Genomic DNA, 18,699 nt, shown 5'->3' with positions numbered 1-18,699 from the left:
TGACTGCTGCTAAATTTGACTTGACCTCCAGAATTTTACAATTTAGCAGTGAATATGCTGTATGCTTTTGCTTTATTCTCTAAGTTCAGTAGTTGTTCTGCCACAAACAAAATTGTTTTTAACTTTCAGAGGAATATTCAACCAAGGCTACATATGTGTAAACTGTGGAGCTGGAGCCCACAAGGAGTGTCTGGGTAGACTAGAGACTTGTGGGAAAGTGAACACAGGTAATGCAGAATTTGTTTTTTTCTCTCTTTTAACATATGATGGTCACATTAAAGCCATGTAATGAGTTAGTGTAAATTAAGAATGTTATGAAATATTAAAACTGCAGTGCCTCCAAAGAGTATTCAGACCCCTTCACTTTCTTAGATATTTTATGTTTTACCTTTATGCTAAAATCATTTAAAATCGTTTTCAGCTCATCAAGCAACACTCATTACCCTAGATTGACAAAGTTAAAATAAGAATTTAGAATTTTTTTTTAATTTTTTAAAAAATAAAAAAGTGAAGTATAACAATGACACAAATATTCAGACCCTTTCCTCAGTATTTTGTTAAAGCCTTTGGTATTGATTACAACCTGGAGTATTGTGGGGTAGGGTGAGACAAGCTTTGCACACCTGGATTTTCGGATTTTCTGCCCTTCTTTTCTGTAGATCCTCTCAGTCTCTTTTAGGTTGGAGGTAAGCCATTGGTGGACTGATATTTTGGGTCTCTCCAGACATACTCAATTGGGTACAAGTACAGGCTCCGGCTAGGCAATTCAAGGACATTCCTAAAGTTGTTCCTGAGGGTTAGGGTTAGTGTTCCTGAAGCCCATTCTGAGGTTCAGAATTAGGGTTAGTGTTCCTGAAGCCCATTCTGAGGTCCAGAGCATTCTGAAGTAGGTTTTCATTAAGGATATCTCTCTATTTTGTACGGTTTTCCTTCTACCATGTCTAGTCTCTCAGTCCATGCCGCTACAAAAATACCCCACGTGATGATACTGCCACCACCGTGCTTCACCACTGGAATGTTGAGGACAGGTGCACGGTTTCCTCCAGGTATGACATGTAGAATTGAGGCCGAATAGGTCTATCTTGGTTTCTTCAGACCAGTTTCTCATAGTCTGAGTTCACTTTATATGCCTTTTTGCAAAATCCAAGTGGGCTTTCATGTGGCTTTTACTTAGGTGAGGCCTCAGTGTAGCCATTGTGCAATAAATCCCAGATCGGTGGGGTGTTGTAGTGGTGTTTGTCCGAGTGGAAGTTTAATAGGCTCTCTGAAGCTCAGCCAGAGTGGTCATTGGGCTCTTCTTCACCTCCCCTATCATGACCCTTCTCCTCCGGTTGCTCAGTTTTTCTGGACAGCCATCTCAAGTAAGAGTTGTGGTTGTTTCAAACTTATTCTGTTTAATAATTATGCAGGCCACTGAACTCTTGGGTGCTTTCAATGCTGCAGGAATTGTTTGTAGTCTTCCCAAGATTTGTGCCTCAACAGCAATTCTGTTTCTAAGTTCTGCGGGGAATTCCTTTATCTTAAATGTTTGGTTTTTGCTTTGATACACATTAACAACTGTGGGACCTTCTATGGACAGGTGCGTTTGTTTCCTAATCATGTGCAGTCAATTGAATTGATCAGAGGTGTAATCGAAATAAGATGTAGAAACATCTCCATGATGGTCAATAGAATGGGATGCAACTGAGCCAAATTTAAGGTGTCATAGCAAAAGGTTTAAGTATCTGTGAGAGTTTAGATTTTTTTTTTTTTAAATAAAATGCTGAAGTCCATTATTTGCTTTGTCATTCTGTTGTATTAAGTGTTAAAAAATGAATTCAAATGATTTTAGCATAAAGCTGCAACATTTAAAAATGTAAAAATGGGTAAAGGGGTATGAATACTTTCTGAAGGCACTGTAAATAAAAAAAGAATCATTTTATTTGCATAGCTCATTAAATTAATCATTTGTAGTTCAAAATTACAATACCATTTATCTTACAAGTATTCTAGTACTTTAAAGTTGTTAAAGCCATTACCTTTGTTTTCAACAAGTTGATAGCATAATAGAGTGATTGTTGTATTTTTTTTTTACAATACCTATGGCGAAACTGCATTTGGGGAAATTAAAAACAAGCCACTAGGGTCCATAGTCATAAGCAGTAAAAAGGTACAAAGATTTACTGACCCGGCCAATGGCCTGTCCAGTCTCTCCTGGGCATTCTATATTAAATTATCTAAGTTACTATCTATTCTTCAATAAAGGTGTAGTGGAGTATATAGCAGAATCCCAAGAAAGACAAAGAGAAAGAGCAGAGGTTAAGAACCATTGATCATGCTAGCCAAAAAAAAATGTGTATTACACATTTGAACGGCTATCATACAGTTGTATAATGTCAACAGACAAAAACGTTGTGTTAAGCAAACTCTAAAGTAAATCTATTTCAGTATTCAAGCATTCATCTAACCCATTTTCTTTTTAACATACACTAGCGGATGCAACAGTGTGCTTCAAAAATAATTTGAGAAAAAAAGTCAACAGCAAAAAAAAAAAACTCCCAGCAAAAGCTAATAATACATATGGAAGTGCTAAACTAAAATAAATGTTTTAGCAACTTCTTGATGTCAGTAAAATATTACAAATGTATAGTGCCAAACAACCTGACCCTTCATGTCTCATTCTAAATATATTGCAAAGGTAAATACCTAAAGAACTGGCGTATAGGAGCAGGCATTACAAAATGTTAAAGCCTTGTGTACAGTTGAGAATCGTTTTAACTCAATCCAAAAAGATGCTGGAAACCAATGAAGTGTGGCTAAATCTGGTGTTATGTACTCAGATACGTATCATTTTGGTTAGCTGCATTTTAACACTAGAATTACCAGAGCCTATGAAAAAACTCGTAGATCCGTCCCACCTTAAATCGCTTCTTAAATCCGTTCGCACTTCTCCACCAGCATCTTTTGTCCTCTAAATGTGCTGACAACGTCACATATATTTGTCTCTTATTCAGTACGCACAAGAACATGCAGATGGCCAGTTGCTGTGTGCTACAACATGCTGACGGTGATCAACGCACATTTTAAAAAAAGAAAGAGACAAATATACTGTATGTGATGTTTTGAAGAAATCATTTTATGACGCAAATAGTACCAATCAGAAAACATTGTCGCAGTAATGCAATATTATTTAAAAACGAACAGTGTCAGATCGGGTTTGATTTTATGCTGCCGCTATTACTTGGAGTCAGAACAGGAATTATTCAGGGCGCGCAAGAACATGCAGGTGGCCAGTTGCTGTGTGCTACAACATACTGGCGGTGATCAACACACATTTTAAAAAAAGAAAGAGACAAATGTAAGTGTTGTTTTGAAGAAATCATTTTATGACGCAATTTACCTTTGTTTATTTACTTACTTCCTGCAGCCTAAAGTCACAAGTAGTGTGCAGAGGGCATGCTCAAAAAATACGTGTAATGCCATGAAAAGTGCCTGCTGACATTTTAGTATGCAAGCAATGGTACAAGATTGCAGTTAGACATTTTTTTGGGGCACATACACCGTCCAGATCTAAACACTAGCATGTAGAGTCGCTTGAGTTCTACATCGGAGCATTGCTTTCGAATGTTATTTACCTATTTACCTTTATTTATTTACTTACTTCCTACAGCATAAAGTCACAAGTGAAATGCAGAGCACTCCATATACATATACAAAGTACAGCAATGGCAAAAGTGCGATGTGCATTCTTGCTCCGATGTAGAAGGGTCGTCATGATCTGAATTTCCCTGTGTTATAGCGCGTCTATGTGAAAACAGCAGTGTCAAATGCGGTGGCGGGGAGAGGTGTTGTTTGGGCTTGTGGAAGCGGCTGAGATAATAAAACTGAATAATAAAAAAAAAGCAAAGCTAACCTTTACAAATATAAATTACACCGGCTGTTACAGACTGAAATCAAATGTATGTTTTTATTCTAAAACAGTAAGAATAAGAGTAGTCCACTTCTCAAAACGGAGTCGTGCAGGATCGAACTCGTGACCTTTTGATTCCCAGTCAGCCCCTGATACTTTTGCACCATGGAGGCAGTCGTAGTATATGTGTGTCAATGTCGCATGCTAAAGCGTCTTTTTTTTCCTGCAGTTATATTTTTGAATAAAAGCGCACTTGTTCTGTTATATTTGTACCTTTTGTGAAAGTGTTTCTTTGATATTTGGACTTCAGGCTTCATACATTATATAGTTTATGCCTACATTTTGTCATCTACTACTAGAATATAAAAAACGTTTCTGTTTTAACAATGTGTTGACACAGATTACTGCAGAAACGGAACACACATGAAATGCGTGTGTTCCAAATAACGATCTATTATTTCCACTCTAAAACTCCACTGTACTCCCAGATAATCAATCAAGGCATGAGCTGGGAGAAGTTCGTGCACGTTCTAAGTTGGTGAGGAGATGGAATAGCCAGCTGCTTGCAGCTTGTTTTTATTGTATCAGCACATTTAGAAGACAAAAGACGCTGGCGGAGAGGTGCAAACGGATTTAAGAAGCAATTTAAGGTGGGATGGATCTACGAGTATTTTCGTAGGCTCTGGTAATTCTAGTGTTAAACAAGCTGTGCACTTTTTATGTTTTGTTTGGGCAATCCTGATAAAAGTTGTTTATAGTAGTCTAGTTAGTGTCTTACAGTAACAGAAAAAGAAGAAATTGTGCTGTATTTTAATTAGAAAAAAAATATCTAACACTTGGTTATGTGAGGCTTGAAGTTCAGATCCAAAGCAACAAGGACATTTAAAATCTTTACTTCTGTCTTTATTTGAAAGCTAAATCCTGTTTTTCACTCTGTGTTCAATAGAGAGTGTAATACCTTCACTCTGTGCCATATAGACAGACAAGCTGTAGTAATGAAGTACATGTGTCTGACTGTCACCTGTTTCATCTGTACAATCTGGACATATTCTAAGTTATCCATCCTGGCTGTTCACTGAAGTTTACTCATTCACATACTGTATACCAGTTTAATAGTATTAGTATTCAAAAATGTCCCCCTCAGATAAAGAAATGGGGGTCCTAAAAAGATAATAGGAGGACCACCAACACTGATGTCATAGAGCTTTTTTCTCCAAAAAGAAAAGAGGTTACTTAACATTAATAGATGAGTGCCATGTTTTTCTCTTGGTTAATTTTATTTGTGTACATTTCTTAGTTGACATGTACTGGTGCTTTATTTTACTGCTTCCAAACGCTACTTAAAGCTCTATTTGTAGCCCACATTTCTTCACTGCTGCCGCTTTGTGCGACTCTAATTGTTATGGATGCAGGATGCCGTTATCTGGTATTACCTGGCCTAAACATTTTACGTCTTTATTGGCTTTGGCTTGGATGGAATGATGCTGTCTTATTTCATAATTTGTCCAACTTACAGAAACTCACTTAATTAACTTCTACTAACGGATCAAGCTATTTTTGGCTACATTTTGGTAGGTCGTTGCCCAAGTTGCTTGGTGTATTCTTATGAACTGCCACATCACAAAGCATCTCAGTTCTTAGATTTGTGTCACGGTGAACTGCTGGTGGTCAGCTGCAACTTCACAAAGTCTTGTCTAGAAGCTGTCTGCTTACAGCCTTTCAGCACAAATCTGCTCTTGCTAACACAGTGCAAACCTGTGAACAGATGCAATACACTTGATAACAAGGGAGGGATTTGCAATATGGAGATGTGGAGAGTAGTAGTAGTAGAAAAGGTGGGTGCTGAGGGAGCTCAGCTGATATCATCAGGAAGCACTCCACTCACAGTGTCCAGAAGCAGTCTCTGGACCACCAATGCAAGGAGTTAGAGGCTGCTTCAGAGACTGACTTTGCAGGTTTGCAGCTGAAAACCAGCAGCTCACTACAGTGCAATTTGCAAGCTGAGATGCTTTGTGGTGCCAGTCCACAGCAATACATTTGGTAAACTTTTAGTTCCTTTATTTAGCTGTTGAAAATTTTAACTTTGACAATTATTTGAATTTTTTCACACATATAATATGATGATTTCAAGTAATTATAGTAGGTCTTGATTTAGGAAATTAGCAGGATAGGTTTTTTTGGATACGTAGCTCTACAGTACCTTTGTTCACATAAGCTTATGCCCTGGCAGTTTGCTGGTAAAATATGATGACATAGTTCTTAGCATAGCCTTTTCATAGCCCTGAATTCAAAGGCTTGACACTATATGTGTGGAATTTACATGTCCGCATGGACTTTTTAGTGGTTTATTCATTTCTATCCACCTTATATTGCCAGGCTGGGTAAGTTGATTGGGAATATCTACGTTCTCCTGATTCTGAATTGACCCTCTGCAAATCCAAATGACTGGCAGTGGACTAGCATCTAACAGCTCCAGAGTCTTTGGCTCAAATGTTGAAAAATGTCTGAAGCTGCCCAGCAATGAACCAATGATCATTCCAAGGCTGGTTCTTGTCAATTTTTTCCTAATTGTATAAACAGTATTTTTTAAACTGGGCTCATTGGTGATTCTCCAAATCAAATAACATCATACCAGATTATAAGGTTTGTCTTGTTACATAACCACAAGCTATTCTTTAAAATGAATCTGCTGCAAACAGGTAATCACATTTTGTCCTCAAGATGATGCATCACTGCAGTGGTAAAACTACAATTAAAATAATTACTTAGTTGCAGTTTATGTGGTAAACAGTAAAGTTAAATGCATGTGAATATTTAAACATTTATTTCCTTAAGGCAGTGGAAGGTTGAGCTTACAATGAGATTAACAGTTTTTAAGTAAGATATTAGATATTGTTCATACAATGAGCAGTGCTTTTCCTTTAAAAGCAACTAGAAGAAACAATAAACTTAAACACTGTGCAATGGCGTCAGCTGCTGTCCTTATCTACTCAGTTAGGTTGCTGCGGTATCCACTGTACGATACCATGCACTATGATGACCTACATCGTTTGTACAAACTTTTCTACATTGTTTATTTTTTAGCAATCCCCAAATGTTTAATTTAGCTAACAGCTAAGTTATTTAAAACATGGAATGAAAGAATAAAGATTATTTAATACCAACAACAACATTAATTTCCATAGTGCATTTTCATGTAAACAATGTAGCTTAACGTGCTTTACAAGATGTCATAGAAGTAGTTCCATGCAAAGAAAAACATTCAAAATAGATAAAAATATGTGTAAATAGTATACAAAAATAAATCATGCACACTTATATAAGATATATAATTAGGAAAAATAGAGTCCTTAAATATAGGTTTTTTTTTTATTTTCAAGTCTCTAAATGATGGTCTGAGGTTAAGGTCAGCTGGCCAAGGTGGACAGAAAAAAATAAATAAAACTCCAGTTAACCTCAAGAAAAAAAAAAAAATCAGTAGAGCATCCAGGCCAAAAGACCACTAACCCCTCACTGAATGAAGTATTAAATGGCTTGAGATTTTTTGCCTTTAATACATGTGAAATTTTTCAGTTTTGTAATCTGAAGCTGGGAGACTTTTTCACTTTTTTAAAAATGGTAATCGTGGAGGACATGCTTATTATTTTACACCAGTGTACTGTACGTCAGAGGATCTCAGATTACATATAGTAACACAGCTGAACAGAGAGGTAATTGATGTTGGTAGACTGAATGGCTTTGTGGGAGGAAATTATTGAAATAATCCCAATCCAGACAGGCAAGACTATTAGAGTTATTATCATGTTGTTGACTTGACCTCAGATTTAGCAGTCTGAATGATCTACAGCCTGTTAATTCCAGCTATAGTAGAGCATTCTGTAAAGTATACTGTTTTACAACAACCCACAATGCAATTGGTATTTTGTTGTATCAGCCTTGTCAGTACTTCTGCTTATGCTCCGAATTCTTACAGCCTTGTAAGCAGCAAAAGAAGATTCATGAAAAAGATGGATTGCCTAATGTTCAATTAAACAATTACCCCTCACTAATCTATACTAATAAAAGGCAAAGCCCTCACTGACTCACTCATCACTAATTCTCCAACTTCCCGTGTAGGTAGAAGGCTGAAATTTGGCAGGCACATTCCTTGCAGGTTACTTACAAAAGTTAAGCAGGTTTAATTTTAAAATTCTAAGCATAACGGTCATAACTGAATCCTACTTACGTACATATATATGTCCATAGCCTGCAGTTCAGTCGCCGTGTGAGGCGGCGTTGCATCCCCCATCTCCACGCCTCCCACATAGTTGGCTGCCTGCCTATATTGGGTCCCCCATCCCCACGCCTCCCATGTAATTAGCTGCCTGCCCATATAAGGCCGTCCATCGCTCCAGTCTCTTCATTCCCTTCCTTGCTTCGCCACGGTATTCATGTCTCCTTGCTGGTAACTGCAGCCTTTTTATTTATTACATGGCTTCTCCGCTGTTTTATTGTTCGTTTATTACGCTTATAGTTATTGTGTAGGTATTTTAGACTTAGTTTACATTGTTCAGGTACCCATTTCTTTTACCGCTCCAACCGTACCCCCATTAACATGTCTATCGAGGTGATCACCATCGATCAAAGAACTGTCCCTTACCAAGTGGTTTCCATGCCTGGAGATGCCGCCTGCCTTTTCCATTCTCTGTGTTACATATTGCACGGCCATATCAGGCACACTCTTGATATCCGGAGGAACATTGTGTCTTATGTATTGAATGACTGGGACAGGTTCAAGGTGTGGACTGATGACGGTACAGGAGATAATTATACTACACAGGAACACTATAAGAGTGAAATGCTTAAGCCCTTCACCTATGGTTCTGCATGTGAGTTGATGGCTGCCACTGAATTGTTCGGTTGTCGCTTTCAAGTGTACTGAAATGGCCAAATATTTTACACCTTTGGACAACCGCCAATGCCTCTTAAACATCTTAGATTCACAGGTGACGATTTCAGTAGTGGACACTTTGATGTTTATAAATGTTTCAACTCTCAAAAGCTGGATGCGAAACCAGTTATATGCTTACAACGTTTGGCAGATGCCGAATGTCACTTCAACACAAGTCTTGCAAATACTAATGTAATTGAAACAAACCATGAAACTCAAACCGATTATGACAGCAGCAATCCAAGCTTTTAGAAAACAGTAAAAAGGAGGCATGTCAGACGTTGTAATACATTTTCTGATGCAGCTAGACGGAAACAACTTTGTGACGCTGCCACCAAATACTTGCAGAAAAATCCACATGTTAATAGACATGTTGTCGCTAAATACTCGCAGGCAAATCCACAAGTTCATAAAGAAGCTGTCGCTAAATATTTGCAGAAAAATCCACAAGTTAATAGACACACTGTCCCTAAATACTCGCAGGCAAATCCACAACTTAATAGAGACGCTGCCGCTAAATACTCGCAGGCAAATCCACAACTTAATAGAGACGCTGCCGCTAAATATTCGCAGGCAAATCCCCATGTTAATACTGGGAATGCCTGTTAAACATCTTAGATTCACGAGTAGCGATTTGGGTAGTGAACACTTCGATGAATGAAACCTGTTATGTTTACAACGGTTGACAAACACGAAATGTAACTTGAACACAACACGTCCTCCAAATACGAACCTGATTGAAAGAAATAATGATTATCAAATACTTGATGACAGCAACTCTCATAACAGTGACAAAACAATTACATTGACAATCATGTTACGTTCATTTTAAAATGTTTCCTTTTCTTTTTCATAACTTCTTTAACACACTACTTCTCCGCTGCGAAGCGGCGGGTATTTTGCTAGTCTTTATATATAATACGCTACCGTGGCTGTTCGTTTGCCTGTCAAGGTTTTTAAATCACCTCTAGCTTGCAATTTAACCTGCAATTTGGTACACATATATTATGTGATGTCTGTCTGATTTTGGAATGTTGATTGACCTCCAAGGTTATTCCTTTTTTTATTTTCATTTTATTGTAGAATCAACTCTCGGCAGCAGCTAACATGGCGGCTCAGCGGCGCATGCGTACAGACACCGTTCTTATTCCCTACTACCTTCACCATCACTTCCACTACCTCCTCATATTTCAAATTATTCTTGAGACAGACTGAAGACTTAAGTGCCAGCTTAAGTGAAAAATTTAAGAAAACGTACTAAGTAATTGCAACACAAACACTGACTTAATTAGTTTTAACACGAAAAGGTGCCAACGAAAAAAGCAAATGAATGCTAAACGTGCAGAGAAAGAGTATGAAAACTATGAATTCTCAAGTCAATCGTATTCGTGCAGTGCACCGTTACTGGTATCTTTATAAATAAATGTGAGTATTAAAGCATGCAATAAAAATCAGTAGACATGTTATTTATATACAGTAATTTGGAGTAGGTGTCTGCAGAGTCAATCCTGTAAAGCTATAGTGGCTGCAGTTTTTTGTTTCAGCACGATTGCTAGGTTAGAAATCAGTCCTTGTCAATAACAGATATTTTTTTCATTTGATGGCTTATTAGTGTTCTCATTGTGCCATGTCAGGTCATTATTAAATTTTCCTTTCTAAGAATATTGTCCAACTGATTTGCTACTTGAAGCGGATTAGTAATTCTCAGTCCTTCGCTTTTTTCTTGAAAATTTCTTTTCAAATACTTTTTTAAAACCAGATAGTTTATAATGAACACACACAGGTGTAAACGGGAAAAGGTTAATTTTGTCATTTTCATCTTATTGTTAATAAGGAGCATTTAAAACCAGTAAATGCAGCTGCTTAAGACTACAATAAGCAATTAAGGCTGGGAAATCTTAATTTGCTTCAACAGCAATCACGGACTTCTCGTTAAGAAATTGAGTGGGACAAAAACCTGAAGCCACTATGAAGGAGAGACTTTGCAGACACCTGGATAACAATGAACACATCGATAAGACCTGCAAATTTAATTAATTGGCACTTGGTGTGTCCTAGTGTGGGTGTGTTGTAGTAAAATGGTATTGCCTCCAGATTCCAGCACCATGATAAACAAGAATATATTAAATATGCAACATCTTTTCATTAAAAAGAAAACACAAATCAGCTTAGTTCAATGTTCGAGGTATTTATTTATTCATGTTTACACAAGAAAACATCTTGGTTGCATACAATAACAGAAAGAAATAAAATAAAAGAAACAAATGGAGACAGTGGTGCAGTGGTAGCCTCAGTGGTTCTCCCTGTGTCTGTGTGGGTTTCATCCTGGTGCTCTGGCTTTCTCCCAGTGCCTAAAATTCATACAGGTTAGGTGAACTGGCAATGCTAAATTGGCCCTAGTGTGTGTGTGTGTGTGTATGTGTTCGCCTACGATGGACTGATGCCAGCCTACCCCCCACCCGACCCCGTTAAACAGGTTAGAAAATGACATGACATGAAATAGAGACAAGACAGGTTGAAACTTACACAGAAATTCTAAAATATTTATCTCATTCAAAAACTACTTTTTATCTAAAATTGTTACATGATACATATGAAAACTACACTTCTAAAAATGTTTTATTATCTCAGATATTCCTTATTAAAAAGTCGTATGGCATAGGGAAGAAGTGATTTGTGTAGGTTTTTAAAGTGATTATTCTCTCTGATTTACTGAAGTTAAGCTCTGTGTGTAATGGCTGTCTGTTATCAGCGGAGATGATTTCCAGTTTTTTCAACGTTGCCCTCTGACAACACTCACTAAATCATCTGCGTCAGCCTCAATAACTTTTGCTGCATGTTTGGTAACCTGCTGGAGCTTTTTTTAAATTTTGGTTTGTCAGACTACTAAACCAGGCAATGAAGGTAAAAGTGATGACAGACTGGATCATACTGTGATAAGGGCCATTTCTACTTGAAATAGTCTGTGTATGCATAGGAGAAATAAGCACTGATTACACCTTGAGTGTTGGGTTTTTTTTTTCATTCCAGTTAAGATTATTATCAAGGATAGTTCCTAAGTATTTATCTTCAGTCATTATTTCTACCCCCTGTCCCAGAACAAAAAAGTCCCAGAACAAAAATGGGTGAACATGCAGATTTCTGCCTCTTAAAGTCAAATTTCACTTCTTTGGTCTTTTTGATGTTCAGAGTAAGCTAGTCCTAATTGCACCAATTACTAAACAGTCCACTTGATTTAAATAATGGCTTTTATCTTCTGCACATATGTCACCTATCAGCATGGTGCCATCAGCATACTAAATAATGGAACGGTGGCCGTTGTTCTGTCTCAAGTCACTTGTATACAGTGTAAATAGTAAAGGAGACAGAACACAGCCTTGCTATAAAGTAATGTAACAATTACATATATTTTCTAAGTGTGACTCCGTATGTGGGCTCTGTGATGAACTATCAACAAATCCAGGGTTCTTTTGCATTTTGCGAGACCACATGATTGCAGTATTAGTTCCTATCTTATGTCCATTGAGTCCCCCAAAGTAACAGTGAAACAAGTAATCAAATTCCTCTACAAGTACAGTGACATTACTGAAGAGCAGTCTTTGTCCCACATCCGAGACACATTGCCTAACTATAGTACAGGTGATTGAAATGATTTTTTGGGGATTATTTTGGCAATGAAATTATGGGATCTATACAAAATGACATAGTGTTTAGTTTTTTTTTTTTTGTTTGTTTTTTTTTTAGTGTTTTCTGGTAAACTTTAAATGTGATCTTATTATGCCAGTAAACTAAAACTCTTTTGTGTTTTTAGATTTAATTCAGTCCTCCCATGTCAGCTTTTAATTAGCAGGTAGCTTTAGTGTTTCTCTTGTAATTCTTCAGCCTAGTAAATTGACCTGAAGCAATAAAAGTGCCACCGCCAGACAGGACAAAGTTCATGGCTAACAGACAGCCAATTAAAACCTGCATTACAAGAGCCAATGAGAGAGGGAGTTAAACAAAACAAGCTGTAGTCCTCCCCCAAGGCGGTTACACTCCAAACAGGTACTATAGTGTGAGTTCAAAACAAAGCACTGCTGCAGGAGATTGCACATGCAGAAAAGCACGCTGCTCAAAGTTTGTCTCACTAATCAAAGTTTACCAATGCCTGTCTCTAAATTTTTTGCAGATCCTTTGACACAGAGGTTGGAGGTAAGCAAAGCTTTTATTCTTATTATTTCATGCTTGCAATTCTAGGGTTGTAGAACTGCTTTACAAATTACATTAAAAGATAGGATTTTATTATTGAAGCATGTTGTAGTTTTGGCCAAGTGTTTGTATGTTCTGTAATATAACTGGCATAACAAATTACACTGCATGCATGAAGAAGTAGAGCGGGGAGCATGTAGATTGTTTATGGCCGTGCTTCTCTTCTGGATAACATCCAGCATGTTTATTTGCTACTCAGTAGACACTGAGGATCAGGCTAGCAGGGGCCTGCCCAGTATGTTGATGGCATTTTTGCTATGGTGATCCTTAATTTCCTTCCTTCTTTTCATCTGTGTCCATCAATATTTATAATAAGAAGAAATCCTTACTTGTTATTCTTTAAACACTAACTAGATAATAAGCATGTTTGTGCACTAAAGTCTTTACAGATTTCCTTTAAGAATAAAACTAAAAAATTCCTTAATTAACATAGTCCTAAAGCTTAAGTCACTTTAGCATGCAAAGTAAATGCAGCTTAACTGTGCATGTTTGCTTGTTAAAATTAGACATTTACCGAATTTAACTTAAACCCTTTTGTTATAACACAACAACATTCATAACATAATTAGATGCACAGTGCCAAACAGTCTTTCAAAGTGTTGTCGTTTTGGAAATGAAACACTTAATCCAGGCCAGGGTGGCGGTGGTGCTGGAGCCAATCCCAGCTAGCATTGGACACAGGCAGGAACAATCTGTGGAGAGGGAGCCAGTTTATCTCAGGACAAACACATGGGCAGGGCCGCTAATCCACTGCAGGGTAAATACACACACACACACACCCACACACCAAACACACACACGTACCAATTTAGCAAAGCCAATTCACCTAACCTTCTGGAAGGAGGAAGCCGTGTGGACATAAGAAGAACATGTAAACTCTACGCAGGTAACACTTAGAAATCAAACCCCGTCTCCTTACTGCAAGCCACTTTGAACAACACTTGACCTCTAAATGTTTATTGCTCTGGCAGCACAGTGGCGAAGTGGTATTTTGCATGTTCTCACCATCTCTGTGTTGATTTCCACGAGGTGCTCCTGTTTGCTCCCACAATCCAAAGACATGCAGGTTAGGTGAACTGGCATTGCTAAAATGGCCCATGATGTGTGTGTGTGTGTGTGTTCACCCTGCGATGGGCTGGTGCCCTGTCCTTAGATTTTGTCTACCTTGAGCTCTTTAATTACTGGGATAGGCACCACCTGCCCGTCGACCTTGCCCTAATAAGTGGGTTAGGAAGATGGATGAATGGATATTGATCAAAGCAGAAATTTCAAACATTAATGGATGAAAAAGCTAGAGGTGAGCAAATGTCCTGTGAATTGTATTTATTTATTAAACCATTAAACTTTCTTGATGTGTGCCTCACATACTTTGAAAATTATTGTTGTTTATGCTTATTGAGACTAAAAAAAGTTTCCTGGTATGGAAACATGTGGGTATAGAAAATGGATGGACTGATATAGCTTGCAGGTTTTCTGGCATCAAGTTAAAAAAGAGAAGCATGCATTTAATGTTCATAAGAGAAAGTAAAATGTAAAACTGAATGGAAATGGATGGAATGCTAAAGTCTAACACTTCAGGATGTTTCCTACCCTTGCCTGTTACCTTCACACTTACAAATGTATCAGTTCCCTCTCTGGCTCCTTCCTGCTTTTTTGGGCTGAGCAATATTGGTATACATGGGTCACTTGGCCACCAAGTGGCCGGCAGCAATCACCAACCCCAAGAGTGGGTCCCTGTATGCTTATTCTAGGCTTAGTTTGAAAAGTTTTGATAAGAAGCAAAGTCAAAGTTTTATTGTTAGTTTTTGTTTGTCTGGCCACTCATCCTTAAACTGTTTTTTTTTTTCAAAGGTTAAGGGACATACAATTTTCCAGAACAAAATTCTAAAGATCATTGAGCGACATAAATCTTTAATTCACATCTTTATCTCAGTCTATATTGAGAGAGGTCAGTTGAGGTGATTTTGACAGATATTGATGGTGCCCCTTTGACATCTCAAACAGAATGTCTACCAGGCTTAGCCCACTGGGAGATGGACCCAGAGCAGACCCTGAACACACTGGAGTGAATTACTGTATAACCCTACCTCAGTTAAGTCACTGTTAGTAAAAAAATGAACAGGTAGATAGATAGATAGATGCTCTGGCAAAGTTAAATCCTCAAGTATTTAAGTACAAGAGAAAATATTATAGAGTGATGTCAAAGTCATTGATCTTAGTCAGAGTAAATACTAAACACTGAAGATGCACCATGACAGCAATGCCGGCTGTCCTTAAGGCCAAAACTTTAAACAAAAGCTGTAACTTCCAGATTTGCAACCCGGTATATCCTAACTACAGGGTCATGGGGGTCTGCTGGAGCCAGTCCCAGCCAACATGGTGCGCAAGGCAGGAAACAAACCCCAGGCAGGGTGCCAGCCCATCACAGGGCTTGCACACACACACACACCCACACACCAAGCACACACTTGGGGCAATTTAGAATCTCCAATACACCTAACCTGTATGTGTTTGGACTGTGGGAGGAAACCGGAGTACCCGGAGGAATCCAACGCAGACAAAGAAATAAATGTTAAAGCAAATAATGTAGATAGTATGTGGCAACATATTCTGTAGAAAAAATATAAATGAAATATCCTAGTAATAATGCTAAAAGTGATTATCTCACCTAAGCATTGTAGTGCACACTACCCACTCAAGCTCATTGTTACTTACCAGCAATTAAGGATTTCTCCATTACGTTTTCAGATTGCATGTTGTGAGCAGAGAGTGGGAAGTTTGCCAGAACTGAGGGCTGAAATACACTTAGCAAAATTTAAGGAACTCTTTTAGAACGACTTGCTTCAGTGAGCTTAAAACCACACAGTTGCAAAAATAATTTCCCCCTTAACCCACAGTATAAAGCTAAAGGTGCTAAAAGCTAGAGTGAGTAAACAAGAAGAAAGCAGATCTGATTATGCCCAGTTCTTGATCACAGTTTTCAAGTCTTTGTATCGATTCCTTGCCATTGTAAATGCCCAATCAGATCAAAAGAGCTTAAGCAGGTTACCAATGACAAACGGCACTGCTCATAGAGGTGTCTCTACAGAATGGCTTCTTTAGTTGTCCTGAAGGTGTCAATAATGGTGAGCTGGGCTGAATACGTATGCACTTATACATGCATTTCATTTATTTCATAAATAAATAAATAATTTCAAATTTAATACGTGTCATTTATTTGTACATTTTGTGCTGAATTTTAATACCTTTCATAAATGAGAATATCAGTTCATATCTAAAAAAAGAAACAAAAAAAACTGATGCACGCTTTAACAAAATGTTTGTTTAATTGTCAGTTCCTTCAAATATAGACTTGTTTGCTAGGATGGATGTCTTTTTGCATGCATGAATTTGCTTCACACTGCTATTAAATATACAGCTATTAAACACAGCTGCAAAATTATGCACCATTAATTTTCTTTTTTATACGTTGTAGAAGAAAATAAATGGGCACAGAAAACCCCCTAAACACAGCTCTATAGATCCAGGTTAGTATGGTTTTGTTAAGTCATTAAAATATTTGTAAAGATGGGTAAATCCCAGCTTTTGCTATGTTAAACAACAGTATACTGTTTTCACCATGCTTTTCATGTACATTCAATATGTTTATGGATTTATCAAGTACTGTAATTTGGTATGAAAAGCTTTGCTGCCTCACTGCTTTCTTGCCCCCATTTGTTCATTTTCTTAGTTTTTACACAGTGATTCTATGGGTACTTCAATTTTCTACAACATCCCAAATGCTTGCATGATAGGTTAACTGGCATTTTTACACTGCCACTATCACTGTGTTTGTGCCCATGAGTCTTGATTATGTGGTCTGGTCTAGAGTCTGTATTCCTGCAGAAATCCCACAGGACTCAAATTTTTTGCTGTATGGTACTAAAATTTAAGAGTACTGCATGAATACAGAGAGCTGACTATTTCCTGTGCTTATAAATGGGCAGTCACAGCATAGATGAACTTCTGAGAAAATTCTTGAAAAATGGACAATGTATTTCATAAAATGCTGAGGTCTGTCTGCCTGTTGCACAATTACTTGTAAACTGCTGGGGCTAGGATCTTGATCTTGGTCTTATTCGAATGCTTATGACTTGATTGATACATTCTATAAATTAAAAAAAAAAGCTAGGTAGTGGTCACCTTAGGAAGACTGTGGTTGTATATTTATTATGGCAAAGTGAGCACATAATGAAGTGATGTGGTGGCAAGAACAAGAACAGCGGTGACATCTGCTGAGCATCAGGCAAATTGCGAAGGCCATTTACATGATAAAGAACACCATGGCTCTAAGTTGGCTTTCTTGTAATATCTTTTTACAACCCTTTTTTAATTTTTACTACAGTGACACGAAAGTTTCCAACACTTTGAGGTTGTGGCATCAAATCCCACTGCTGATACTGTGTGACCCTGAGCAAGTCCCTTGACTTGCCTGCGCTCCAATTGGAAATGTAACCAATTGTATCATAAATGTTGTAAGTCACCTTGGATAAAGGTGTCGGCCAACCATGCCCACATAAATACTGATTCACTGCCCACCGTGAGTTGGAAAAGATGGAGCATTGCAGTCAAGCAGACTGCTTCTATACTTCCAAGGACAGATCTGGTCGAAAAAATAATAGTGGAAGATATTTTCCACTGTGAACGCGGTATACCATACTTTGGAATTATAGCTGTTGCACAGACACAGAACTGAAAGTGTCAGACCATTGTGGGAGTACAAACTCCACACAACACCATAAGCTACCACACAGCATCTTTTCCTTAATGGTTTGTATACTGCAGAGCCCTGTCACTTCACATTACAGTCAGGCAGATAGATTGATTTAAACCGTGTCTTCAGTTTCATAAGAGCAGTGGTTGCATTTATTTGACATCAGCCTCTTATTTGCAGTATGTCTGTGCTAGCAGCATTTGTCCCAAGCTCTTAAATAGGCTGTTCAAATATGTGACTAGGTGATTCCCTGTTTAAACTCTTTTTTTTATTTTCAGTGTCTATTCAGAAGCTGGCATTCCGTGATGTATATTTAATTCTGCAACTGGTCTTGTCGAAGACATGAAAGTTATTTAAGTGTTTCAGCAAATGCGTTTTGTTTTTTACACGTTTAAAAATCATCCAGCAGAATGATGTGAGTGGAGTCTCTTACATTCACCCAAATTGGTAGAGTGATTATGCTATGCATCAATCATTGGACACATTGATGGTAAATGATTCTGGATATAAACTCTTAAGAAATTAAAATCAAGAAGGGGAATCTTTTCCTTTTTCTTTTAAATGTTTATTAGATAAATCAAACATCATTTTGATAAATGTGTGCATAGTTTCACATGAAATTGAACAGGAAGATAGCTTGTTGCTTTGTGGTGTTATAAATGATTTTCAGATTCTGATTGTAATTTTGCCATATCGAGTACAGCAGGCAGAGTTAAGTGCATCTAAATGTATAAATTCCACTATCATCAATAATACTGTACAAATCTTACTTTATGGTGAACATCACCCTATAGTACTTTACATATAAAATTTTATAAAAAAGGAAATTCATATACAGTAAGGTTAATAGACAGGTCAAGTATCTTGCTGTGAGTCATA

At 37.6% G+C, this 18,699-nt stretch overlaps 1 protein-coding gene across 2 annotated transcripts in view; it reads left to right on the top strand.

Annotated features, from left to right (window-relative positions):
- Positions 1 to 18,699, top strand: part of LOC120514212 (guanine nucleotide exchange factor VAV3) — a 307,554-nt gene that overhangs the window by 231,070 nt on the left and 57,785 nt on the right. For both annotated transcript variants that reach the window (XM_039734454.1, XM_039734453.1), the window contains exons 17-19: positions 130 to 227; positions 12,988 to 13,010; positions 16,543 to 16,594. In XM_039734454.1, the coding sequence (XP_039590388.1) occupies positions 130 to 227; positions 12,988 to 13,010; positions 16,543 to 16,594 (173 nt within the window). The remainder of the gene's footprint in view (positions 1 to 129; positions 228 to 12,987; positions 13,011 to 16,542; positions 16,595 to 18,699) is intronic.

This window comes from Polypterus senegalus, chromosome 14 (genome assembly GCF_016835505.1).
Source record: "Polypterus senegalus isolate Bchr_013 chromosome 14, ASM1683550v1, whole genome shotgun sequence".
NCBI classification, from domain to species: domain Eukaryota; kingdom Metazoa; phylum Chordata; class Cladistia; order Polypteriformes; family Polypteridae; genus Polypterus; species Polypterus senegalus.
Note: the sequence above shows the minus strand (reverse complement) of the source record. Positions and strands in the feature narration are given on the sequence as shown.